Source organism: Mesoplodon bidens (assembly GCF_964165515.1).
Source record: "Mesoplodon bidens genome assembly, chromosome: 3".
In the NCBI taxonomy this organism is placed as follows: domain Eukaryota; kingdom Metazoa; phylum Chordata; class Mammalia; order Artiodactyla; family Ziphiidae; genus Mesoplodon; species Mesoplodon bidens.
Genome location: NC_138178.1, coordinates 47,755,739 through 47,783,718, shown reverse-complemented (window position 1 = coordinate 47,783,718; position 27,980 = coordinate 47,755,739). Strand labels below are relative to the sequence as shown.

General features: G+C 44.2%; 1 protein-coding gene across 3 annotated transcripts in view; it reads right to left on the bottom strand.

The window, feature by feature from the left end:
* Window positions 1-27,980, bottom strand: part of MYZAP (myocardial zonula adherens protein) — a 118,356-nt gene that overhangs the window by 43,338 nt on the left and 47,038 nt on the right. For all 3 annotated transcript variants that reach the window (XM_081228754.1, XM_081228752.1, XM_081228753.1), the window contains 6 exons: window positions 24,400-24,513; window positions 20,572-20,724; window positions 16,972-17,097; window positions 15,864-15,992; window positions 11,396-11,475; window positions 9,623-9,728 (listed from right to left, as the gene is read on the bottom strand). In XM_081228754.1, coding sequence (XP_081084880.1) covers window positions 9,623-9,728; window positions 11,396-11,475; window positions 15,864-15,992; window positions 16,972-17,097; window positions 20,572-20,724; window positions 24,400-24,513 — 708 coding nt within the window. The remainder of the gene's footprint in view (window positions 1-9,622; window positions 9,729-11,395; window positions 11,476-15,863; window positions 15,993-16,971; window positions 17,098-20,571; window positions 20,725-24,399; window positions 24,514-27,980) is intronic.

Genomic DNA, 27,980 nt, shown 5'->3' with positions numbered 1-27,980 from the left:
CTGAGGCTCTGATCTGATCAGGCAATGGGGATCCATCGAGGAATTAGGAGCTTAGTAATAAAGGACATTTTCTTGGCTTGTTGCTGGTAATCCACAGCAATTAGGCCTAACCTACATTTCCAGTCTCTTCATCATTACTCCCTCCTACAATCCAGTCAAACTAGAATAATGCTCCCTGGACTCACCCTATACTTTCTGGCTTCCATGCTTTTGTTTTTTATTTATTCTGTATCTTGTCTGGCATGTCCTTTTCCACCTACTCAATCCCTGCCCAGAAAAATCTAACCCATGCTGCAAGACCCAGTCAAATTTCACCTCCTCCCTAAAGACTCCACGCACACTAGAATTAGGGAACATTTACAGGCACTGAGCTACACCCTTAGCATACATCTTTTCAGTCAATCAACAACCCCTGAAGCAGGTACTATTATCATCATTCCCATTTTTTTGATAAGGAAACTAAATGTTGGAGAAGATCAATAAGTTGCTCAAGATACAAAGCCCAGTCAGGAGCAGGTGCAGGATACAAAGTCAGATTGAATTTACTTGAAGCCTACAAACTTAACCACTACGTTCTCCAGCTTGTGTGTTCCCAGCACACAGCTAATTGTCCTGCTTAACCCTTATATTCTGCCTTGAGTTATAACGAGTTTTAATGTCAACCAGAAAGTCCTTTGAGGGCTTTGAGGACTCAGGTCCATTTTTACATTTGGTTCATAAAAGTTGCTTCTTAAATGTTTACTGATTGACCCATCAGAGAAAAGCTCTCCGTAAGTGGAACCTAGCTGTTCATCACCCCCACTCCCACTTGTGTGTGTGAGGACTGGCTTTTCTGCAGACTTCAGCACAGAGGCAGGGGAACAGAAATATATAAAGACAGTGGCACAAGGGAAACAACTCCAGCTTGATAAAGGTTGAATGAAAAAAATCAGTGGGGGAAGGATGGACTATCCAATAAATGGCGTTAGAGAAACCAGCTTTCCATGAGGGGGGAAAAAAGGGTGACAGCTCTATTCATACTATATACACAAGAAATAAATTCCATATGGATTATTCTTCATTTGTTCAACAAATATTTCTTGAGCACCTGCTATATGTCCTTGACTATTCCAAGTGTTAGGGATATAGCCATGAACAAAACAGACAAAAGCCATGCCCTCAGGGAGCTTACATTCTAGTGGAGGGAAACAGACAACACATAAATAAACAAAACAGATAAGTGTAGGATATATTATAAGATGATAAGTGCTATGGAGAAAAACAGTAAGGAAGAGAACAGTGGGTAAGAATGTGGGGGAGGGGTGTAATTACAGACCTAAAGATGCAAAACAAAACTCTCAAACTTGTGACAAACAAACAAGACACAACACAGCACAGAAAGATTGATAACTTTCTACCAAAATTTAAAACGTGTATATTATACAAAACAACATAAACAAACAAAATGACTGACAAGGAGAAGATAATGGCATTCAAATATTTTTTGACAAATGACTAATATTGGCAGTATACAGAGTTCCTAAAAATCAGCAGGGAAAAAAAGAAAAACAACCAAACAGAAAAATGAACAAAAGATATGACCAACCAGTTCATAAGAATGGGAGCCTGACTGGTGAGAAGTTTATGCTCAGTCTCTCCAGTTGTAATGAGCAGTCACCAGGCTGACGCAAGTTAAAACTAAGACAAAGAGATACTATTTCACAACTGGCTAAGATTATAGTCCAACAGCGCCAAGAGGTGATGAGGATGTGGAGAAATCTGCCCTCATACATGACAGGTGGAAGTCTACGTACACTTTGGAGAGCAATAGGGAAATACCTAGCAGAGGAGAAACTGTGCCAGCCCCAGGCCCTGGCGATTCCTCCTCTGAGTACATTCCCTAGATAAGCACAGACACATGTGTGGCATTGTTTGCAAAAGAATAAAAAATTGGAAGCAAGCTAAATGTCTATCAGTAGGGTACGTTACAATATATTCATCTAATGGAATATTAGACGGCCATCAAAATGAATAATTCTGATGTATATGTAACAACTCCAAAAACAAAATTGGGGAAAAGAGTAAGTTGCAAAATACATACAATAAAATTTATTTATATATTATAAATAAAATTTTACATACTTTTTTAAACACAGAAACCAAGCTATATACCAACAATAAATACATGTATGTGTAGTAAAAGCATAGAAACATGGTCTGGATAGAGGCCAAATTGCCTCCGAAGGAGGTGTTAGGGCAGGATGGGGTGGAGGTTAAGAAGGAAAAAGATCCAAACTGGGAGGAGTAAAATGGGAACTTCTAATGTTTTATTTAGAAAAAATATGAAATACGCCAAAATGTTAACATCTGTCAATTCCAGAAGAGAATACATGGGTTTTATTTTTTATCATTCTCTTTTAAGTTTCTATATTTTAATTTTTTTTCCAATTATAAAAAAATAAGAAGCAAAGAACAAGACTGGCTTTGGAGTCAAAAATCTGGGTGTGGACCTAACACCATCATCACCTGTGGAGAGACCACTAGCTACTTATTTTTTAAGACTCTTAAGTCTCCAGTTCCAGTACTAAAAAATGGTGCTAATAATACCTCCCACAGAGGGTTAACGTGGGATGGGAGGTGTAGATGCACACCTACAACACATGATGCACACCTTGCAACACGAGAAACATCCACTAGCTGGGAGTTACTTGGATGAGGAGCACAGGCACACAAACTACTATGGGCAGAACGTGAGCACCCAGGTCTGAGAAACATTTCAGAGCCAATTAGAAACAATTTCAACAGACAGAAAGTGGGTTCAATGACATTCGCAAAGAAAAGAGCTTCTCCCTTGAAAGGACAATTTGAATCGTGAATACATTAATCAGTACCTGTCACACAATGAACATGCAATACTTCTGTAATGCATACAAAAAAGGTTTACACCCATGTGAGCTTTCTGGTTACCTTCTAAAAACTTCATGCTTTAGATAAAGCAGCTGAGATTTTAAAATAAAAAAGTGGCTAATACAGTGTTAAACACCAGAATTGGAAACAGTAACATTTTCGATTACTATAAATAAATTTGGCCTCAACTTTTGAGTAGCATCTCCTTTGGGTGGGGGTGTGAGTGGCCCTGAGACAGAATCACAGCCTTACTAAGAGCCCAAGGCTTAGGATCCAGTTAGGGGTCGGGGAATGGGGTGGTAGTGCGGGGTGAGTGTGGGGCAGGGTTTGAGCACCTAACTCATGTTTGACGCAGTAAGTCAAATTCATACCATATCACAGTCCTGGCAGGAAGGGGTGAATTTAGGGACACGGGCAAGGGCAGGGAGAAGCAGGTGGAGGGAGGTCCTCTCAGGCAGGGGACCCGGATCTAAGGAGATCCCCGACTAGCCCAGGACCCAGCGTCAGGCCTAGGGGGAGGTGCAGGGGTCATCTAGGGCACAGCATTTGGGGGGGTGGGGGGAGGCACTCTCACGGTCCTGCAGACAGCCTCGGCACCTCACTCACTCTCTGCCCCAGAACATAAGGTCTACCTAGCCTCAGGGTACTATCTGTGCCCCAAAAGAGAGAAGGAACTCCAAGGGCAGGGGGGAGAGCACACAATCCTGGGAGAGAGGCCCAAGTGGGTACCCCGCTTCCTCTAGAAGTCATTACATCCCCTTGTCTGATATTACTTCAATTTTTGAAGCTGGGTAGTGAGTCTCCTCCACTAGAACAAATGCCAGTAACTTTTCCACCACAGACTGAAAAACATGAGGGCAGTAAAGGTATCCCTAGAAACAGTGTAGGTCCCTACACTAGAGTGACATCTAGATTAGTGATTCTGAGATCTGACTCAAAGCTCCCTAGGGGAAGTCTGGAAACCCAGCAAGAGTATCTGGGGATCTGCATTCAAACAGAACACGGTAGAGGTAAACTGCATCAACGGTTCATACGCATGTGGGAAGTTATTCATCTGCTTCCTTTCCCATCACTGCCTACTTGCTTCAGCTGGGCAGAAGCATCTAAATTAAAGACCAAAGACAACTATTGACAAGAAAGCATTTACCTGCTAACTTTGCCATGGAGAAGAGGACGGAGTGGAAAACTACCCAGCGTCTAAGTGACACCCACCCCCTTAATGAACTCACTTCATTATTATTAGGCTAATACCACCCACTGACTATTACTACCACTGCTGCTACTACAATTCTCAGCAACACCGTTTAGTTTTGATGAGATACCAGGGCCTGTGGCTGTCTCACGAAGCCCTCTATGAAAATAAAGCATGCATGAAGTATATTTCACTTCAATGTATTTCAGCCAAATACATTTTTTTAAATCAATTACTGCACACAGGCTTTCTCTGGTTGCAGCGAGCGGGGGCTACTCTTCTTTGCGGTGCATGGGCTTCTCATTGTGGTGGCTTCTCGTTGCGGAGCATGGGGCTCTAGGCACGCAGGCTCAGTCGTTGTGGCTCATGGGCTCTAGAGCACAGGCTCAGTAGTTGTGGCGCACGGGCTTAGTTGCTCCACGGCATGTGGGATCTTCCAAGATCAGAGATCAAACCCGTGTCCCCTGCATTGGCAGGCGAATTCTTAACCACTGCGCCACCAGGGCAGTCCCCATTTTTCTTTTCATCAGATATACTTCTCCTTTTCATGAAGTGAGTTGAACTGTCTATGCATGGTGATAGAAGCAAACCAAATGTTTCTTAAACAAGAAAAGAGCTAAGTTGATTAGTGCTGTTGGTCTTCATTCAAAAAGAACATCCTCAGGGCCACCTCCTACATACAAATATAATCAAACTACAGAGACACCTGGCTTATTCTGTATTTTCTGGGGTATGATCAGGTGGGGAGCACTTCCTCCTGGGGCACTGGAGTTCTTCGAGCTCGCTTCCCATCTCCTTGGCAGGTGTCCTTGGCAGCTTTTCCATAAATAAGGCTTCATCTTCCAAGACCAGCCTCCACCTGGCACTTTCTAAATTATTTTTTAGTACTATTTTTCATCACAGTTCCCTCTTTGATGTCTAGAAACCCACGTTTCTAGAAATACTCTGGATCTTTGAGTTCTCTTGACTCTGCAGTGTCAGGCTGTAGAAGGTGAAGTAACAGAATGTGGGTGTTTCCACAAATAAGAGCCCTACGTGGCCACATTTTCTTTTCAATGTCATGTCCTTCGTGTTTTGTTCATCAAATCATCACACACACGCCACCTCTTCCCAGCAGAGAGAGTACAAGTGTTCTTCAAACCACGAACGATAAAAGGAACTGCTTCCAACCCAGAGCAAGCTACCATTTTGTCATCTTCCAAAGAGCCAGAGACTAAATCTGGAGAAGAGCTCGTGGGACATGATCTGGAAACAGTTTAATTGAGCAGGTTAGCGTTGTGGGCTCGGTGCCACAGCTCCTTTCCCCTTCCCCCATGTAGCTAATTATCAGTGATGGAGATCACTCTGAATCCTCTAAACACAGGGTATTTGGCAAAAATGTACTTTTGCATTGTACATTTCAGCACACCACACAAGACTTTTAAAATAAATTGTGTGCTAACAAATGGCCGATCCATATAAAAGGGAAGATTCTTGGGATGGAGAGAATTTAAATTTTTAAAATTGCTTTCCTCCAGATAATTTTCCCCTCGGCAGAAAGCTGCTTTGGTTGGCGGGGCACTGGGCCTTGATGAGAGCAGGTAAAGAGGTGTCAATGCCCTGTTGACCGAAGATGTTTAAAGATGTGTCAGGTGTTCACTGCTCTGGCTGCAGTTTCCGCCCAGCCTTGTGCTCCTCCCTGATCTCCTGGTTCCTTTAATGGCAAGCTAAAGAACTCAGCCGGATTCGAGACAAAGGACCTAGTCCCAACACGGCTTGTCAACAGAAGAATGAATCCCAAGGGTAAGGATGACTGGAACTCAGCTAACACCAGATGGTAAGATCCATGAGGGCAGGACCACATCTGCCCCGCTCTGCACTGGGTACCCAGCCCCACCACAGAGAAAATGCCGGTGGGTAACTGGTAAATGGATGGATGAGTGAGTTTCCTCATGAATGCTATTTTTTTCAGTCCCTCTGTATTTTCTGGCAAACCCTTAAAAAGTCTAAAAGGGGCATACTTGGGCTTGTGTGTGTGTGTGCGCTTCTTTTTCTGTCAGATCCAGAACCAGTCAGAAGAACTAGTGATGGGAGGAAGATGACCAATCCCTGTCTAACACCACAAAAGGAGACTTAATTTGGTACAGAGATCTAGCCAGGTGGGGGTATGAGCTCCCACACTTCACGCAGGACGCTTTGTATCTTTTCTCAATGAACTTGACCCCATAAGATACATAATCCTTCATTTCAAAAGGGCCCATCCTGCCCCCTTCTTACATGCACAAATCTCTACTGAAATATACTGTCCCACACAATGAAAAGTCATTATTGAGCTAAGGGCTGCAACACCTACGCTGGTTAATTTTTATTCAATATATCGTCATCATTATTACTATCATTATTATTATTATTATTAGAAATTACACTCCACTGAGGTGGAAGTAAATATACTGCTTAACATTTAAGGATTCCAAGAACCTCAGTAATAATACCTGGATGTTTTGAGCGAAAAAAAGAAGCCCATCATTTTAATAAAGTAACTTCATTCATAGACACTGTGATTCAGATGACAGCAACAATGGATGGGGACTCGATTCCTACCCTGGTGAGTGTGAAGCCATCACAGGGACAAGCTTTCAGACTTCATGTGAGGGAAGGAAAACTGTCCCCAACATTGGTGACACGTAAAGGTTGCCTCTATTTCTGGGTCAAATTTGTCTCAATATCTGGGTGGCTGGAGTTCACAGATAGAAAGACACTTCTCAAGTCAGAGTTCAAGATGCCACACATGACTAATTCAGCTGTCTGGATTTTTCAAAATTTGGTCCAAATGACTTGAACCAATTTAATATGTCTTTGCTACTTTCACTCATTATGCAAAGCAATGAAAAGGCTGAGATCCTAACAACAGGCACAGCCTAGTAAACAATAGAGAATTCTTTATATAAGGAGCTTCTATCCCGACTTCTCTCCTCATAAAATGCACCCATGATTAAAGGCTAAATATACTTCCCAGGACAGCCAATTCTAGAAATGTTTCCTTTATGTTGAACAGAAAGCTGAAATTTGCCACCCAGTGGCTCCAGCCTGGCTTTGCACCGCAACACAAACAAAAATATACTCCGTCTTCTCCATGACCGTTTTGTAAGATGTGAATTCACCTCTCACGTCTCCCCTTGCCCATGTCTTGCCCGAGTGCTTCAACCACTCCCTGGATTACTGTAGTTCTCAACTCTTTTCCAACCTGACCCTGAACATCTCAATGTGCTCATTTGTCCCTTTGCCATGTTTCTAACTTTTAAAAAAAGTATTCACATAAATGGCTACAGCAATTGAAATTTTAAACCATCCTTTTGTTGTATGAGTTAATACAGTGTACTAGACAAATGCATTAATTCTTACCACCTGATTTAAGTAGTTTTTAGTTTAAATTTAGAATTAAAGCTCTCTTCCTCTGCCTCTATCTAACTGTTGAAACCCAGCTGGCCCCTAGGTGGTGCTCATTCTGACGGTGCCATCCTAAATTTCAGCCTGTGATTTCATTCCCCTGGCTGGGTCTTTCAGACCACATCATCAGCACTTAGAGAAGCTCTATTTGGGAGATATTAAATCACAGGTAGTAATGCAAGGCATGGACAGTGATCTTTATATGCTTACCTATTTTCATATATAAATATTCCCCTACTCCTTTCAAATTTGTATGTCTATTAGAGTCCGGAAGTCACTTAGAAAACAGAATTCTAAACTACTTGAAAATGTCTTTTAAAAAAGACCAATCAGGGCTTCCCTGGTGGCGCAGTGGTTGAGAGTCCGCCTGCCGATGCAGGGGACACGGGTTCGTGCCCCAGTCTGGGAGGATCCCACATGCTGCGGAGCAGCTGGGCCCGTGAGCCATGGCCGCTGAGCCTGCACGTCCGGAGCCTGTGCTCCGCAACGGGAGAGGCCACAACAGTGAGAGGCCCACATACCGCAAAAAAAAAAAAAAAAAAGACCAGTCATTAAACCCTTACAGGTGATAACTCAATCAGAAGCCAACGCATATGAGGTTTTGTTCACTGGTTCTCTAATATTCGACAGGGAAACAACGCAGACAGCACCCTGCAGTGAGGCAGGAGAAATGGGAGTGCACCACAGCCAAGGAGCCCCATGGGGAAATGAGGGACAGCCTTGCCCCAGACTTCACATGTGTGAAGTTCAGAAGCAGAAAAGCTATGATCTAACAGCCATGGTTCCGGAGATGCTAAATGTGACACAGCAATGCTTTTCCTTGGGAAACACACTCCTGACAACTACCCAGTGCTGATATACGGCAAGACCTACCCATCCCTGTTGCTGGCATTGCTTCTGCCTGGCAGTGCCAAGGAACTGTGAAAGTGCATGCGGGGTTTCCTCATCTGAGCCTTTGTTCCCCAATCTCTTATTCTACTGAGCCCTGAGACTGACACACGGGCCAATCACACTGTGTGACTGGGTTTCTCGTTTGGGAGCAGATTTTATCTAATGTGTACGCTTATCCTACACACAATAAAAAAAGGTGTCCCTCCCCATCCTCACAATTGCCTGACCTTAACCCCACTCATAGCTCCAACATTTTAGGGATTAATAAAAAAGATACATGTTTAATCTTCTATTTGTCTATCATATGTGTAAATTATTTATTAGAAGTAGATATACTTTTAATTTTAATAATACATTAACAGATACATTTTCAGAGTTGTGCTTAATATAAATTTTTTTTCCAGTTTTTCCACTGCCAACTAAATGTTTAATTGAAACCTTTTCTTTGCAAGTTAGAGTATTAGTCCCTAGGGAATACTTATCACCTTGTTCATAATAACTTCTTATTTCCATCTGATTTTTTAATCGAGCAAGAAAAATACACTAATATTTGATTAGCTGTACACAGCATGGACTTTCTCCTATGGAGCATCACCATGAGAGAGACAGGTACAGTGACACAAGTTAAAAGAAACTCTTTTCCTCTTAGAGAAATATAAAAGTTCAACTTACCTGTTTTTTCATTTAGAAAAACAGGATAGTAAACTATGTCCAGCATACAGTAAGCCTAAAACTTGCTTTCACATTACATAGACAGTGAAGGAGAAAAAGGATAGTAGAAAAGAGAAAAAACGAAGAAGGGACAGACAGGGAAAGGGAATGACAGAGACACACCAGACGTGGAGAAAGGACAAGAGCAGGAGCAGGGGAGAGGCAGGCAGGTCCCGGGGTGCAGAGGCCTGAGCTGAAGTGAACTGTTCTTGTCACACCCTTTGATCCCTGAGCTACAGGCACCCATAAAGGGTACTGCTGTCCTGTGTAGGTGAGTGAACTTATGAACCGCACCTTCCAGCTTTCTTAACTGTAACCCTTTCATCTGGGGATGGCCCTCTTTTAGAGGGATCATCACCAGTCCACAGGGGACATATGAGGACCTTCTCCTCTGGGCCAAGATGGCAGTGGCCTGAGCCACAGAAAATGGAGCTGAGAGTCGTATCTGGCTCTAGGGCTGAAGTGTCCCCACCACAGGAAGCAATCCCGGGCCCAAGCCCTTTCACAGGGGCTTACCTCCTCAACCATCTGCTTGACTTTCTTCTGCTGGCAATGCACCATGTCATCTAGGTGTCGGATCCGCTCCCGGAGGCTGGCCGATGCCTCCTCCAGCCGCTGATACCTAATACAAATAGAAGAAAGAGCAAGTGAATCCTCAAGCAAAGCAGCAAGAGCAGCACCCAGAGTCACCGCTTGAAGGGAATATTGCCCAGAACAAGATGCACTCTTCCTACTTTGTGTGTATCCTAGTTTATTAACTACCAATCGACCACCCCACTGTAGAAGGAAGATAGGACCATTTTTCAAATTCCCACTTGAAAGTTTTACCCTGTGTAAGGACAGTTACTATACTTTCCAGGGGCTGAGAGAGAATTTTTTTGCACCACTTACAGATACGAGAGGCTTTTTCTTTTGGGGTTGATACAGCATTGGAACATCCAGTAATTACCACGATTAGGAAAACAGAGAAGGAGAAGAATCTAGCAACACAACAAAATATCTGAAATCAAGTGGCAGAGTCCTGGAAAGTCAGGAATTACAATTGTTCCATACATCATTTATTTTGAGAAAATGGGAAAGATGCTGAAAGACCCTCTCTCCATCAAAACAGAGCAGACCACCTCATAAAACATTTCATACTTTAAAAAAAAAATCACAAATTATCCTCAGACTTTACTTGGTTCAAATAAACCAAAGGAACCAGCAGATGGACTCTACAGTCCTTTGGGGCCACTGGACTGGAGCATGGACGAAGGGTCTGGTGGTCTGCTTACCACTTCCCATCTCTGCCAGGTCCCTCCTCAGCACTATATTAAAGACTAGAGAAGGGCTTCCCTGGTGGCGCAGTGGTTGAGAGTCCACCTGTCGATGCAGGGGACGCGGGTTTGTGCCCCGGTCTGGGAGGATCCCACATGCCGCGGAGCGGCTGGGTCCGTGAGCCATGGCCGCTGAGCCTGCGCGTCTGGAGCCTGTGCTCCGCAACGGGAGAGGCCACAGCGGTGAGAGGCCCGTGTACCGCAAAAAAACAAACAAACAAAAGACTAGGGAAGATCCCTATAACTCTGCAAACTCTGAAGTTGCATAAGAGGAAGGAGAACAGGTATCTTTTCAGCACATACTATGTGGCAGGCAGTACACCCAGCAGTTCCCTCACAATAATACCCCAATAAGATGGGCACTCTTCGCATCATTACAACTCTCCCCACTTGAATAAAGAATTCCCATTTTACAGAGAAGCAAAGAATCTCAGGGTTGTTAAGTAACTTGCTCAAATGCTCAAAGCATCCCAACCTTGTTTTCCTTCACTAGAGGGCCGTGCGTGGCCTCGCTGCCTTCTGGTTTCCAGAAGAGGCCGTGGAATGCTCCTGCATTTCCCATGCAGGGCTTTATACACTCACAGCCAGAGGACAAGGCAAGGTTTCATTGAGGAATGTTTGGAAACAAAGACATTGTAAAATTAGTTTCCATGGCAATGGTATTAGTCACTCTTGAGTTTTCTCATCAACAAGGTGCATCCTGTGGAGCTCAAGGTTATGGAGAACATTTACAGACTGAACTCTGGCACTTGTGACAGGCTTTGACGTGTTCCACTGCACTAACAACCAGCGCTTGGTTGTAAGATGTGGCTGGAAGCTCCACGCTGGAAGCTCCCAGTCCAATGTTTTGCATGTATCAGTCTGCAGTGGGTGACGACCAAACGAATGACAATGTAAGGACCAAGTGAGCCCACAAAAACACAGCATGTCCACCATCTAAATCCATTACAAGACAAAGGGCATTACATCTTACCTTTCTTTGTCAGAATTGGTAATTTCCGTTGACATTTCTGTTTCATGCTCCAGGAGCTGGAGTTGAAGTTGATGGCGTTCCTAAAACAGACAGACACTAATATTTAATCTATGGATCCCAAGTTGGCTGGAGAATGTATAGCAAGCAACTCCAGCACTAGTGAATTCAAGTCTATGTGACACCCATGGGTTTTATACACCCACTTGCCAGGGTCCAAACAAAGCTCAAAATGTCAAATTTACTGGTGCGTATTTATAGATGTATTTATGAGTTAGAGACAAATATCCTGGATAAAGCCATTCAAGATTTATTTTTTTAAAAGCATTTCATCGGCCCAGGCTCAGATGTCTTGTGAAAATGTATGATTCTAAATAATGTTAATCAATACTCTAAATCAGTGGCCTGTGATACTACAAATTTCTTGGGATTATTTTCTGAATCATCAAGAGGGTCTGGAATTCTGTAATATCCTATAAATTAACTGGGATGGTGTGTACACGGGTGTGTTCACTTGTAAAACTACATTGTGAAAATCAGAATGACAGTCCCCCAACAGTGTCCACATCATAATCTCTGAAACTTGTGAATATGTTGCCTTACATGGATAAAGGAACTTTGCAGCCGTGATTAAGTTAATGTTCTTGAAAATAGGGAGGTTGTCCTGGATTATCTAGTTGGGCTCGTATTAGAAGGAAGAAGTAGGGTTAGAATCAGAAACAGACAAAGACTGGGAGATGCTACAATGCTGGCTTTGAAGCTGGAGGATGGGGCCATGAGCCAAGGAATATAGTCAGTCTCTAGAAGGGAACAAAGGCTAGGAAATGGATTCTCCTCTAGAGCTCCCAAAAGGAAGCCGGCCCTGCCAACACCTTGATTTTAGGACTTCTGACCTCCAGAACTACAAACGATAAATCCATGATGCTTTAAGCCTCTAACTGTGGTAAACTGTTACAGTTTCAACAGGAAACCAATTAATGTATCAAGCTGTGCACTTAAGATTTGTACACTTTGCTGTGTGTGTGTGTATATATATATAAGTTTAGAAGTTTACCTAAAATAAGTAATATAAGGGACTTCCCTGGTGGTCCAGAGGTTAAGAATCCGCCTTCCAAGGCAGGGGATACAGGTTCAATCCCTGGTTGGAGAACTAAAATCACACATGCTGCGGGGCAAGTAAGCCCGCGTGCTCTACTGCCCACGTGCCACAACTAGAGAGAAGCCGGCGCCCCGCAACGAAAGATCCCACACGCTGCAATGAATATCCCGTGTGCCGCAACTAAGACCCAACGCAGCCAAACAAACAAATAAATAAATTTTTTTTTTAAGTAATATAAAATCTGGACACATTTCTTTGAACAAAGTAGAAAATATTAATAAAAATGTAGTGCCCATCGCAACCAAAATTGCCCTAGAAATGTTACAGATGAGAGTATAATAAATTTCCTTACAATGAAGTTTATCAAATTCTGCTTATTAATTGGGAGGAGACTATTCTACTTTAGGTCCTTCTCTAAGTATGGCTGTGCCTCATCTTTAACCTCAGAAGTTCTCCCCAACAAGCTCTGGCTACTTATACACATTCCAAACGTCTTTTCCACCAAATATTCAAAGCAGATCCTTGCAGCTTTAGCCCCCTCAACTTCTGAAGCTGTAAGCAGTGGCAGACCAAGGGTAGACCAGAGCTCCGGAGCAGTCCACCACGGGAGGAAGGGCGTGTTATCATCGATGTACTAAGAATAATGAAGGAAGACCGACTTTTCAGTGGGGTTTTATTACTGCTTTTAAATCTCTACAGCGAATGCACTTTCTTACTGTCCCCACGGGTTCTGCCACTGGCTGGAAGTTTATATTAGCCCTGAAATAATAATGATGATTCTTTTTTTTTTTTTTTTTTGCGGTACGCGGGCCTCTCACTGTTGTGGCCTCTCCCGTTGCGGAGCACAGGTTCCGGACGCGCAGGCTCAGCGGCCATGGCTCACGGGCCCAGCCGCTCCGCGGCATGTGGGATCTTCCCGGACCGGGGCATGAACCCGTGTCCCCTGCATCGGCAGGCGGACTCTCAACCACTGCGCCACCAGGGAAGCCCTATAATGATGATTCTTTAACAAGCGAGCCTTCCCTCAGACTCCCCAAAAAGCTGTCTTAAAGTAGGGCAAGGCTTAACTTACAGCATACTTTAAAATTCGATTTTTTTTCTAAATTGAGGTACAACAAATCTTAAGTGAGTATTGCACAATCAATACATTTGTATACACATTACCTGGTGAAACCACCACTGAGATCAAGGCATAGAATATTACCTATTCTGCAGAAGAGTCTCTGATAGAACACAGTCCTTACAAGACTTCTACTGATCAGGAAAAAAAGGTGTTTGGCACACAATGCTGAGAACAGTAAACTAAGGGATACAGCACAGAAGCCATTCAAAAGCACATGGTTTGTCCTCGAGAAAAATCCAAAAATAGGCGAGAACAGGAATACAAACTCTGTGGGCATGCTGTTCACATCCTGTGTGACAGAGATTTGGCACGGTTCCTGCTGTCCCAGATTTATCCCTGAAGGGGGAAAACCAGTAAATGGGTAATCTAATCTTAGCTAAATAAAGCAAGCATTTCGCTAGCTTAAATGGGAAAGATTAAGGGGAAGGACAATAGATTTTCAATCACTAAAGAAAAAGCCAAGAGGACGTGGGGAACATTTTGTGTCACACAAACGCTGGCAGGGACGGCCGGCCTTACCAACACCAGCCTGGCCCCCAGCCATATGGCCCTTACCCGGGCTGCACGTGGACATCAGTGGGAAAAAGCTGGGAACTTTCAGAATCGCAAGGGTACAAAGAAACTCAGCTACAGAACAGGTCCAGCTGAAAAAGAAGCTGACACCAGGGGCAGGCATTTATGCAAGTAACAACATAAAAATCAGAGTCACACATTTGTGAGCCCCGACTTTATATATGCCAGGCCCCGTGCTGAGCACTTGGCACGGATTTTTCTCGTGTACTCCTCACAGAAGGCCTAAGATTAAGAATTACTATTGTCAGCATTTTACAGAAGAGGAAACTGAATTTGGAAAAGTCAAGTAACTGCCCACAATGAGAAAGAGAGGCAAGACTCAAACCCTAGGTCTGTCTGATCCTAACACCCATATTCTTAACCAGCACATGGACAGTCTGTCTGTACATCTCCCCGTGCTGCCCGCTCACCTGGCTTCTGCTTGCTGCAGGACAGTCTGTCACCCAGGGGGAGTGTGTGCTTTAACCAGCACCGTCTGCTGTTGTAGGAGAGTGGTGATGTGGGAGATAGCTCACCCACGTTCTAGAAAATGCCTTCGTTGCCCAATTATTATGACTGCCACCTCCAGCCAATGTTGACATTAGCTCTAACCATGCCACTTACCCGCTCTTCAATAACGCATGGGATTCTGCTTTCCCAGAGGGTGGAGGCGAAATTGTAATTGACTCTCTATTTGCTCAAGTCCCTCCCCAAAAAAGATGTTACCCAAAACAGGAGCCCCCCACCAGCCCCGAAGCTCCACAGTATTGCATTTAAGGCTGTTCCCAAGCTGGTTACACCTCCCTTGTCAGGGGACGGTGAAGGGGATCATGCCGCAAACACCACGGGTCAGCCCTCTTCTCAGAATCACCCGGGAGCCCAGTTGTTGACCCTGCTCACACTGTCACTCCCCCTCCCTCCGTCGTCAGCCTGGGGATTCTCAGCATCCAGCGTGAGTGAGTTACGGGATGCTGATGGGTCAGGTCTTGGCCGGTCAGTGCTGTTCTGCAAAACTCATGTCACCAGAGAGTCGCTTTCCAGGAAGCAGCCACAGCTCTAGCCTTCAACTACCCGCCTCCCCCAGCAGCAAGCCGTCACCTGCTAAAGGTCACCCGCCCTTTCTCTCTCTTCTTTTTTCTCTTTCCTCTCTCCCACCCCTCCTTCCCGTTTCTCCACTTCCTGCCTAATTTCCAGGCTCCCTCTTCCCTTTCTCTAGACTGGCTCATTATCCAGGCAGAGCTCCTGCCTTCTGCAGGCCTCCCCCACAAACCCACAGAGAAAGGCAGTGTCCCCCGCTCCGACACAGAGTGTCAGAGAAAAGCCAACCCTTCAGACCCAGGCAGGGCTTGGGGTGTCGCTGTAATGTCGAAATAGGGCTTGCCTGCTCAACAAGTAATCTAAGTTCATGCTTGGGGTCCCAGCAAAGCAGGGCTGCTAAAATATTAGTTTCTGTAAATAATTTTATACGTAATGTTTTTTGAAGCATCAAAATTTTCACCACGGGAAAAATTAGAACTTTGTGGGACTTCCTTATACTTTCTTTTACACTTTTCTCTTTGTTTTTTTCAAGTCACAAATTGCAGGGATGAGAGGGATCAGTGGTGAGGGCTTCTCATACTTTGGGGCAGGCCTGCAGGGGAACTGCTGCACCGCAAGGGAGGCTGGGCGAGGGGGCCCCGGGCCCCACGCTGTGATACCTTCTCCATGCGCTCTATCAGCCTGTCCAACTCCCCGATCCTCTGGTCCTTCTCCTCTAGGCTCATCTCCGCCGCTTGCATCTTTTTATTAGCTTCTTCAATGGCTTTCAGAAAACTATTGGTTTCTTCCTGCAAAAGAAACGCACTCTCCTCAGCAGAGCATGGAGTCGCTACCAATCAGGGTCCAAACAGCTCAGGCCTGGCTAAATCATCATGTCTCTTTAAAAGCATGACCTGGGGGCCTAGAAGTGTCTCACAGATCATGAACTCAAATTTCATGATTCTGGTTCTCACCAGTGAATAAAGACACATTGCATGGCTTTTTAATGGGCCTACTTATTTTTTCTCCTTTTTTTCCCCTTGACTCTTTATGTCTAAAAAGAGCCTACAAATGTTATTTATCCCCTGACTAGGTGCTCAGGGTGTCACACAACCTAAACGGAATTAGGGCTGTATCTGGAATTGAATGCAGAATGCCCAGATCTTTCTCCCATATTGCAAAGCACCAACTCAGTCAATGAATCAGCACATGTATTAAGCCTGTGAGGACACAAGATAAGGCAGAATGGAGTCCCTGCCTTCAAGGAATTTATGCTCTTCTAGAGAAGCCAAGATGTGAGACATACAGCCCAGCTCCAACAACAGGGACAAGAGAATTCCATGGCAAAGAGCAGAGGAAGTGTGGGTTTCCCAGGGACAGAGGACACTTGCAGGTGTGTGACTGGGAAAGACTTCATTCGTGGAGATGCTGGCATCTTCGGGGCTCTCAGGGAGCGTAGGTAGGATCAAGGACGGGCAAGGAAGAGCAAATGGAGTGAGCAAGGGCGTGGCTGCAGGTAAGCCCAGGATCTGCTCGGAGGCTGGCAAAGGGTCAGACCAGCTAGAGAAAGTGGTGATTGAGGACTATTCCAAGCAGGGAAGGTGGTGAGTAAAGGAAGGGAGGGAGAAGGGAGAGCAGTGAATCAGCAAATAATAAATTCCTTGACCCGTCACCCACGTTAGAGTCCACTAACTCACCTCTGAGCACAAACCCTACCATGTAAAGCTCACCAACAATAATGCACCCCAAACCCTCTGCTATCCCATCAGCAGGTAGGACATAACACACCAGGAGCGCCTCTTTCTCGGCACTGTGCCTCTGCTGCTCTTCATGCAGCCTTTCTTCATACTGGCTGTACAGCTTCCTGGTCATCTCCCTCATCACCTCTGCGTTGGCTTCTTGGGAGGATTCCACCTGCAGAGAGACTCACTTCAGAGCTACAACTCTGGTGGGCTCAGGGGGAATCCACACCTTTCACTCTGTAGGTATCAAGTGTGGACTCACGGGGGAGTGGACCCATGCCCCAGGGCTCTGCAGGAGACAGAGGCACAGGAACTAATGGGGAAAGAGGTAGCAGAAGGAAAAGGGGTGAGCAGGTGCAGAGAAAATTAAAAGGGGCCCCTTACACTCATTTACTTGATATTATCTGGAAAAGGTGCTCCACGGGAGTGAATTTTTCAAAAGGCAGAAACGTACCTCTCTAAGTGTCAACCTTGCCCCCCAAATGTAGCCATTTTTAAACTGAATTCTCTAAAATGTATCATGCTCCACTGTCTTATTGACCTCTTTCTTCAATGACTCTTCCTGTCTAATGTTCTTTTGCTTCTGAAATTTTATCATCTTTTATTCTATCAGTTTTAACAAACCTTTTTCTCTAGTTAATATATCCACACTCTAATTGGCCTCAGAAAGATATGCTTTTTAAATTCTTCAGTATTCTACTGTGGGCTGAAAATAAGACGACTACGTTATTAGGGTTGGGTCGGAGTCCTACAAAATTAAAAAGTAAAAAGGTTTGCTATAGGAGGAAGGAGGGAGTTAAAGAGAAAAGAGGGGATTACAGATATTGATGTTCTATTTCTTTGTTTTGTAGATTTAACTTTGAAACCAAGTAAATAATTTATCTGTTATAAATATTAAATGTTAAACAATTATCTACCAAGATCATTCACTGGGACAAGAACAGACCTTTCAACAAATGGTGCTGGGATGATCAGATCTGTCACATAAAAAAGAATGAAGTTGGATCCCTAATACACCATATACAAAAATTAACTCGAAATGGATTAAAGGTTTAAATGTGAAAGCCAAAACTATAAAACTCTTAGAAGAAAACCATAAGGCAAATCTTTGTGACCTTTGATTAAAATTAGATATGGCACCAGAAGCATAACTGATGAAAAAGAGATAAATAAGACTTCATCAATATTCAATATTAAAAACGTCTGTGCTTCAAAGGATAGCATCAAGAAATTGAAAAGATAACACCTAGAGTGGGGGGAAATATTTGTAAATTATTTATCTAATAACTTGTATCTGGAATATATGAAGAATTTTTACAACCCAATAATAAAATATAAATAACCCAATTTAAAAATGGGCAAAGGATCTGATAGAGACTCCAGAGAAGATATCGAAATGACCAATAAGCACAAGAACTGATGCTTAACATCATTAGTTATCAGGGAAATGCAAAACTACAATGAGCTTCACACCTACGAGGATGACTATAATCAATAAAAGAGAGTAACCAGTGTTGGCAAGGATGGGGAGAAATTGGAATCCTCTTACATGGCTGGTAGGAATGTAAAATGGTGCAGGCTATGCACTCTATGTTACCTTTCATATTGTTTGACTTTTCCCCCCAGGCGCATACATTACTTTAAAAAATTTTTTAAGTCAGAAAAGCAGGAAGGCCTTTGAAGAGAAGCTGCCCACATGGAGTTGAAGCCATCCCATTAGTTACACTGGCCAATCAGTCTCTAGGAAACACTTAAGCTCATATAAGAAATCTGGACTCATCCTTTCCATACCTTTGTGCTTTTCCAAATGTTGTGTTTGGAAATGTTCCCATCTGGTTTGGGGGACCTTAGCTGGGGGCTCCTGGGGGCTTGCACAGGCCTAGCTTAGGAGATGAGAAAAAGTAGAGCCGTGGGCAAGCAGGCTTATGTTGGGAGTGGCTGGTGTTTCCTTTCTTCCCTGGCCCTGCCCTCACCTGTGAACTTCAGGCCATTGATTTTATGGCCTCTGAAGGTTTGTGTCGCTTCCTTCCAGCTTACTGCTTGTTTAAGAGAGCTGAGTTAGCTGGGTAGGTAACCTCTGGATAAGTAAGGTGTACTACAACCCGGATAGGCTACATGATGTTTACTCCAAAGACTGGACAAAAGTCTCTCTTGACGCCCTCTCAATCTCCCCTCTCATCTCTAGGCAAGTTTTGGTACCAAGAAACCACAAAATGGGAAATCCTGAACAGAGGTTATCATTAGCTGAAAGAGACCCAGCGTGTCCTGCACTCCATCTCCAATTCTAGAATGGGCTCTGTCCCTCACGTCCTGTTTACGCTGCATCCAGGTCACATGAAATACTCTGAGTCCCGTCACTTTTGTAATTTGGGGGGTGTGGGGTTGGGTAAAGTAAAGCATTAGTCTCTACAACAGGCAATTGCGGACTGGATTTAGAGGCTTGGCCTCCCTGACACCACAGCACCTCTGGAACAGACATGGATGAAGAGCACAGGTGCAGAGAGTAGATACTCAGTACATATTTGTGGAATGAATGACTGCACAGAGATCCTACATTGAGGAAAAGACTCCAAACAGTCATTTCAGAATTTTTCAGCAACAAATACCTTTTTTTCCAAAGTAACTCTTACGCAGAAATACAATATATGAAAAAGTAGAAGAGTGTCCCTGTTTGAAGTGAAAGCAAAGAGGAGCTGATCGACTGTGTAGCTCTCTGGTCCCTCCCCCTTCCCAGGTGGTTGTGTTTGGCCAAGTGGGTGGTGATGGCACAGCCTACGGGGCAGCCATCACAGAGGCTACACAGTGTGGTGTGGTGGCCCATGCTCCCCATCAGCTGTCCCTGAGGCAGCCCATAGGTAGGGGACCACGTGGCCCAGTTTGTTCCCCTAACTAAATTCTTAATAGCACCTCCTTTCACTCCTGAACATACTCTGGTTTGAGCAATAAATCACATGGCACACTACCCATAACACACTCTCCCCTAGAATAGCCTAAGGCTGTGTTGAACACAATCTGAAAAGCACAGGCTTAAATAAAAACAAATTCATTCAGGAAATAATTTGTTGAGTCACTTCTGTGAGCCATTCGTGGGTCGGTTCCTGGAAGTTTCAAAGCTGGAAGGAGCACTAACATCTCCAGGGCCTTAGAAGCTGAGCTGAGGAATAAGCGCGACCTGGGGGCAGGAGGGACACTGCCCAGAGTCCTTGGTCGCCTACCCATTTTCTTCCTGGGGGCCCTTCAGCTCTTCATTGTCAAACCAGACAATGAGGCCATGGAATCTCAGAGAGAATCTAAACAGTGAAGCTTCTGAAGTCCTGGACCTGTGGGCAGCCCAAGTGTCCTCTCAGTACATAAGAGCAGTGCCACGATGAGGTCTCAGGAGCCCTTGAGGCCACCGGGACCAAGGCAGGAGAGCCCAATAGGGGTATACACAGGGTACCCCCAATCTGCACTGGCAGCTGTGAACACAGAAACCCCCTCAGTCCCTTCAAGTCAAATCCTGTGGGGTTGGCCACAAAAAGGGTGGGGAAGCCCAACAAAGAAGAGAAGAGAGAGAGGGAAATGGGAGAGTTGGCGATGGGAGAAGAGAGAAAAGAAGGAGAGAAGAGAGAAAGGTTAGTGGGAAATCTACACTCCTGTACTTTACCTTCATTTTCAGCAGCTGGTTTTCCACCTGTGCTACCTCTAACTGCCTCTGCTTTTCCCGCAGCTTGTCCATGGAGGCTTCATATGTCTGCTGCAGATTTCTGACTTGAGCCTTAATGTTGCTATTCTCCAAAGTAACGTCCACAAGGGTTTTCTGTCAGGATGAAAATAAAAACCAGATCTAGCGGTGTGAGAAAACATGGCCAGAGTCATACACCGGGACATCCCTTTGTCATTAACGGCCGAGGGAGGCATCGGCCCACAGGAGCTGCAAGCCTGGGACCCTGGTGTTAGAGCGCCTGAGGGCCCCCCCTGGTGGTCAGGAGGTCTGCCGCCCTGCACTTGGGTGGGCCAGCCAGCTTTCCCCCGTAACATGCCATGGCTGCTGCTAACACCACTTGCCACTGCTTAGGATGGATGGAAATGGATTAAAACACTTTTCCAAGGAAAAATGTTTGTAATACGTAATTTCACATGGAAAAAAAATGGGTTTGAAAACAGTAAGTACAGAAGAATCCCATTTTGAAAAAAATAATGCATGAGCATCTATCCAAATGTATTCATGCCTAGAAAAAAAAAAAAAAAAAGACTAGAAGGAGTCACCAAAATCCAAATAATGATTTTCACTATGGGATAGGATTATAGATGGCATTAATTTTCTTCTTCGTATCTTCTATATTTTCCATATTCCCAAACTGAAATCAGAAAACAAAATACGTGTTTTATAAAATGGAGATATTCCCCTTTTTTCTTAAACAGGTTGTTTACTTCTGTACTTCTAGACGAGCTGCCAGGACAGCGACAACAGGGCTGAGCTCACTGTAATGCCTGTAAATGCTTCATCTCCCTCGCTCAGGCAGAGAAGGGTGGTGATGAAGGGAGGGGCAGGGAGCTGAGTCTGTGACCCCCACAAGTGCCTGACAAGTGTCAGAAACCTGTTGCTTACTGCTCCAGGCTGCCCACTGGAACAGGAATGCTTAACTTAATATCGTTGCTATTTCATGCTTCGGGTCACTTGCTTAACTCTCCTTACAGAGAAATGGCTTCCACAACCCCAGAATTTCTACCACCAGACACAGGTTTATGGGCACCTTCTACCACCTCCTGAAGTCACCTACAACTTTATATTAGAAGATCTGGAAACTCTGGTGTTGAACACACATCCTAATACCTGTGTCCTCTTTGTAGATGACCAGTCTCTGAAGCTCCTCCACCCCTTAGCTTCCACTTTGGAGAATAAGCCTCATGCCTAAACCTATTCGAATCAGTAGAAAGGATTTTCAATGGTGGTAAATAGATATTAAAGAAAATACAGAAGCCATTTGAAAGTTGGAATCACAGCATTGGAGATGCAAGGAGCCTTAGAAACCATCTGGCCAACAACCCTCTCTCCAAGTCCCACTGGCTTTACAGAGACCGGTCTTGTGCTCAGAACCTATATCTGGACCAAGAGACCAGGGCTGGAGCCCTGGACTAGCTATACACTTTGTTCAAGTCATTTCTGTTAGCCTCAGTTTGTTTATCCATAAAACAAGGGGGTTGGAGATCATCTCAATAGTGCTTTCCAGCTTTGACATTCTATAAAATCAAACCAAGGATCTGGTCTCGTCAGTAATAATGAAAATGGGGTAGACTAGACAATGGAAGAAATAAGAAGCCAACTATTTTCAGACTCAGTTGGGTTTCCTGGCCATGAGATGATGTATTTCTTTCCTCTGCTCCTCCCTCTTCCCCAGCCTCCACTCCCTCCTTTTTTTGTTTTTTTTAAACAACAGTTTTTAATCTTTTCATTATAAGGCTCCTCTGTCTACCCTGGAATAAGAGACTAGACTGTAACTAGAAATCAGTCAGAGTCCCTGGGTTAGGGTGGACCCTGTTCTAACAGTTGACCTCTGAAGTAAATGCCTGGCGTGTCAGTGGTGTGGACAAAAATGTTGCCTGCCATTCCAGTAAACAATGACTGTTGCCCACCATCAAGTCATCAGCCACCGCAGCCCACTCAACAGTGTGCCCTGAGGGGGATTCAAGATGGAAGAAAGCAGGATACTAGCCCTAGATAGTTAAGATGCAAACCAAAGAAATAATTTCAATGAGCCCAGACTCTTACATCTTCTTATACATAGAAAAGCACTAAAAACATTAACTGAAGATGTCTGGTTTTTTTGAGATTAACAGTAATCTTCTGATGTTTGGCTACATTTTTTTTTTAAGCGAAACTCCTATCTATCCTGGTTCCTCCCTCGCCCCTTTGGAGCAGCTCCTCAGAGCTGTCTGAGAGGCTGATTCCCAGGCTATAGGGCTCAGTAAGGTCCCCGAATAAAACAGAACTCTGAACTTTTAGGTTGTATGGTTTTTTTTTTTTAATCAACAGTGGGGTGGCAAATCAGAAGTATGATGGGGAAGAAAACCCAGATACCAACCAGATCTGAACTCAGGTGAGATACAGCATTTCCTGGTTGGCCAGTAGAGAGATATCTGAGAGGGAAGGAAAGGGAGCCTGGGTGAACCCCCTTGATAGCAGGAGGAAGGGAAAATAAAGGCTCCTGAATAAACCAGACCCAAAGTAGGGCTTGGCCTGAGGCCAGGGGAAAGCTGCCAGGCACTATGGGAGAGCCAGGAAAAGGGTGGGACGCAGAGGCCCCACCAGAAATGGGCCTCCCAGACAAATCCAAACACAAGGCCCACCCAGGCCCACTGCGGGACCATGGCCTAGCTTTGCTGTTGGCACTACTGCCCGAACAGCTGTTAGTAGAGAATACTAGATCCTAAGGGAAGTGGATAATCCCAACATGAAAATTTGTTTGCTTATCTAGCAAATTATTTATAGAGAACCAGAAAGGATGTGAAATAGCTTGTGTGAACTTTCAAAAGGAAGGTAAAGAGATAAGAGCCAAATAAAGTTGGAAGGGGACAAACTATTATTTGCATGTTTGGAAATTAAAGCCAAGGGAAGCTGCTTCTGGTGAATATAATGCTTTACTCTGAACATTTTCAAGTTAATTTGCATGTTACGTTGGGGGGTTCAGTCGGAAGACTAACAATGGGCAGCATATGAGGGGTTAACTCCTAGCAAATCAAACTAATCAAGAGAAAAACCCCCTTGACGTGTGGTGACCACACACATTTGCACAAATGTGGGATCCTGACTCTTTTTGCTTCCCTGCCTGGTACTACAAGATATTCTTTGGAAGCCACATGATTTCTTTCAAAGCAAAATAATTTCTAGGGACTTCCCTGGCGGTCCAGTGGTTAAGACGCCATGCTTCCAATGCAGGGGGTGCAGGTTCGATCCCTGACTGGGGAACTAAGATCCCACATGCCTCGCAGCCAAAAAATAGTAATCATAATAATTTCTAAATTAGGAAAAAGTACCTTACAACCTCTGGGAGTCACCTGTCACGAATGAACGCAGATTGCCTTTGCTTAAGTCTGGCTTTCCTATGGTTGGTGGAACTTCTCGTAACACTGGGGCTTAAGGGACGGGCTGATGTGCTGTTTTAGGCACTGACACTTAGAACCACTTGGGTGTCTAGTGGAACAAGTGACATCTCTAGCACTGAACTCAGGATCTAACCCCCCATTTTAATAAGCGCAAAAACAACTGCAACTCCAAAGTTGAGAGTCTCAGCTTGGAAGCATTTCCATCGGCTTCCTTCCTTCACCGTCTCCCTGGCCTGGCCTTTACTGTGGCTGTGTGTAAAGGATTCCGAATAATGAGCTGAAGACATTCTGTGACTTACTTTTCTATAAAGACACAGGGCCCACCCTTGGCTAAGCTCTCCTGCACTGGAACAGAGGAGACCCAGGCGAATCGGGAGCAGATGAATACCTGCAGGCTGATGGAGTCTGACACCAAAGCCGAGTTCATGGTATTAAAACTGTCCAGGGCTGACGACTGGGTTTGGATGTAATTCTCCTGATAATCCTGCTGAGCCTGTGAAACCTGGACAGATTGAGAAGACAGTTACACACAACCAATGCACACACACTCATGCAACCTTCAGTTACACACAACCAATGCACACACACTCATGCAACCTTCAGTTACACACCAATGCACACACACTCACGACAACCTTCAGTTACACACAACCGATGCACACACTCATGCAACCTTCAGTTACACACAACCAATGCACACACACTCACAACCTTCAGTTACACACCACCAACGCACACGACAACCCTCAGTTACACACAACCGATGCACACACTCACAACCTTCAGTTACACACAACCAATGCACACACTCTCATGAACCTTCAGTTAGGCTGGAATATTCCCCTGATGGTAGCCACATCCGGGTCAGTGATATTTCACGTACAGCTTTAAATTAAAAAGTCACCATCTGCATGACCCAGAGAGTAGAAAGACAAGACTACTTTTCCTTCGGATCATATTCACACATTCCCCCACAGGGCTTCACTTAGTCCTCGCAACACTCTGCGGCAGCCAGAACATTCTCTTTTATAGGGAGGAAACAGAATCAGATAAGTTAAGGGATTTGTATGCAAATAGCTAGGAAGTGGAACAGCTACTTTTAGAACCTAGAATGCAGTTGGATACCTTCTTGTGCCATCTTGCTTTTTTCTTTATAAATTTATTTATTTATTTATTTTTGGCTGCATTGGGTTTTCGTTGCTGTGTGCAGGCTTTCTCTAGTTGCGGCGAGCGGGGGCCACTCTTTGTTGCAGTGTGCGGGCTTCTCACTGCAGTGGCTTCTCTTGTTGCAGAGCACGGGCTCTAGGCATGCGGGCTTCAGTAGTTGTGACTCATGGGCTCTAGAGCACAGGCTCAGTAGTTGTGGCACACAGGCTTAGTTGGTCCGCAGCATGCGGGATCTTCCCGGATCAGGGCTCAAACCCGTGTCACCTGCAATGGCAGGCGTATTCTCAACCACTGCACCACCAGGGAAGTCCCATCTTGCTTATTTCTACTCACCATGGAAGGAATATACTTTGGGCTCAACCAGTTCTCAAGAGTTGTTTTGTGGCTGCTGCAGTTGTTGTGCTGTCTTTGTTGGACGTGTATTTAACACGTCTGAGAGAGATTCAACAGAGGCCAGCCTTAAACTAGACCTTAAAGAAGGGCTGGATATAGAAAGTCCGGGAGAGGACTTCCCTGGCAGTCCGGTGGTTGGAACTCCGCGCTCTCACTGCCGAGGGCCCAGGTTCAATCCCTGGTCGGGGAACTAAGATCCCACAAGCCTCGCAGTGCGGCCAGAAAAACAAAGGCTGGGAGGCAGCAGAACCAGGGGTAAGGTTTCTGGGAAGGCTCAAGGGCAGACCCCGTGTGGCCTGTGGGAGCCACAGGAAGCAGCCAGGCATGAGAGAGTGAGAGGTGCACCCTTGGGAGTGGGAGAGAGAGCTGAAACAGCAGCCCAGGCCCAGGAGGCATGCTCCTGCTCACGGTGTGTTCATACAGCAGTAAGTTAGCATCTTAACCTGGCTACAGTCCGTGGTGTGGCCTGGAGGAGGAGGAGACTGAGGGTGGAGACTGAGCTCCTACAACAGTCTAGCATGAGAAAACAGGGCGTGTAGGAGGGGGCAATGGAAAGCAGGGGGCAGAGATCTGTTTTTGCATCTATTGCAAATCCAATCCTTTGGCTTTAATTACAGTCATTAGTGTCAGTGGAAGGCAGAGTGAATTTCCATAGGTCTGTGAGAATTTCACAAATCTCTTCCTACGTGTCAGTGAGCATGGGCTAGGTGGATATGCTTGTATACCCCCCTCCCCTGTAATCAAGGCAGTAGGTCTTACTTAAGCAGATAATTTCACAGACCAGACATAAACTAGACTCTAATACACAACTGTGGCAACTGTGCTCCTTTCCTGCAGATGTTAACTTTTGTTTTTGAATTTTATTTATTCATTTTTTATAAGCAGGTTCTTATTAGTTATCTATTTTATACATATTAGTGTATACATGTCAATCTCAATCTCCCAATTCATCCCATCACCACCCACCCCCCGCTTTCCCCCCTTGGTGTCCATACGTTTGTTCTCTACATCTATGTCTCTATTTCTGCCTTGCAAACCAGTTCATCTGTACCATTTTTCTAGATTCCACATATACATATATGTGTTAATATACAATATTTGTTTTTCTCTTTCTGACTTACTTCACTCTGTATTGCAGTCTCTAGGTCCATCCACGTCTCTACAAATGACCCAATTTCATTCCTTTTTATGGCTGAGTAATATTCCATTGTATATATGTACCACATCTTCTTTATCCATTCATCTGTCAATAGGCATTTAGGTTGCTTCCATGTCCTGGCTATTGTAAATAGTGCTGCAGTGAACATTGGGGTGTATGTGTCTTTTTGAATTATGGTTTCCTCTGGGTATATGCCCAGTAGTGGGATGACTGGGTCATATGGTGGTTCCATTTTTTGATTGGGTTGTTTGTTTTTTTAATATTGAGCTTCATGAGCTGTTTATATATTTTGGAGATTAATCCTTTGTTCGTTGATTTGTTTGCAAATATTTCCTCCCATTCTGAGGGTTGTCTTTTTGTCTTGTTTATAGTTTCCTTTGCTGTGCAAAAGCTTTTAAGTTTCATTAGGTCCCATTTGTTTATTTTTGTTTTTATTTCCGTTACTCTAGGAGGTCAGTCAAAAAAGATCTTGCTGTGATTTATGTCAAAGAGTGTTCTTCCTATGTTTCCCTCTAAGAGTTTTATAGTGTCCAGTCTTACATTTAGGTCTCTAATCCATTTTGAATTTATTTTTGTGTATGGTGTTAGGGAGTGTTCTAATTTCCTTCTTTTACATGTAGCTGTCCAGTTTTCCCAGCACCACTTATTGAAGAGGCTGTCTTTTCTCCATTGTATATCCTTGCCTCCTTTGTCATAGATTAATTGACCATAGGTGCGTGGGTTTATCTCTGGGCTTTCTACCCTGTTCTACTGATCTATATTTCTGTTTTCTGCAGATGTTAACTTTTATGGCAAGTATGTCATACAAAATGGATTTTTTTTCTTCAAGGTTATTAATCACAAATATTTTTTAAATGTTTTCTCCCATATGCGTTAGCAAGGTTAAACCCGAGGAAGCTTATTTTTTCTTTAATTTTTAGTAGGTAATACATCATAGAGTTCAAACATTTTAAAAGTAGAAAAGGTATACACTAAAATAAATCTCCCTTTCAGTCCTGTCCTATCTGCTCAGTTACCACCTTGCCCACTCTGCACCTCAAGTAGGAATCACTGTTAATTATTTTCTTGATGATCCTTCCAGTAACTTTGTGTACACACACAAAACAGTCTAGATATATTTATTTTCCCCTCCTGGTTTACATAAATGGTAACACACTACATATGATATTTTCCTATGTCTTGCTTTTTTTACCACTTACTCTGTATCTTTGAAATTTTTCTGTATCTCTTTTTGAAGAGCTTACTCACTC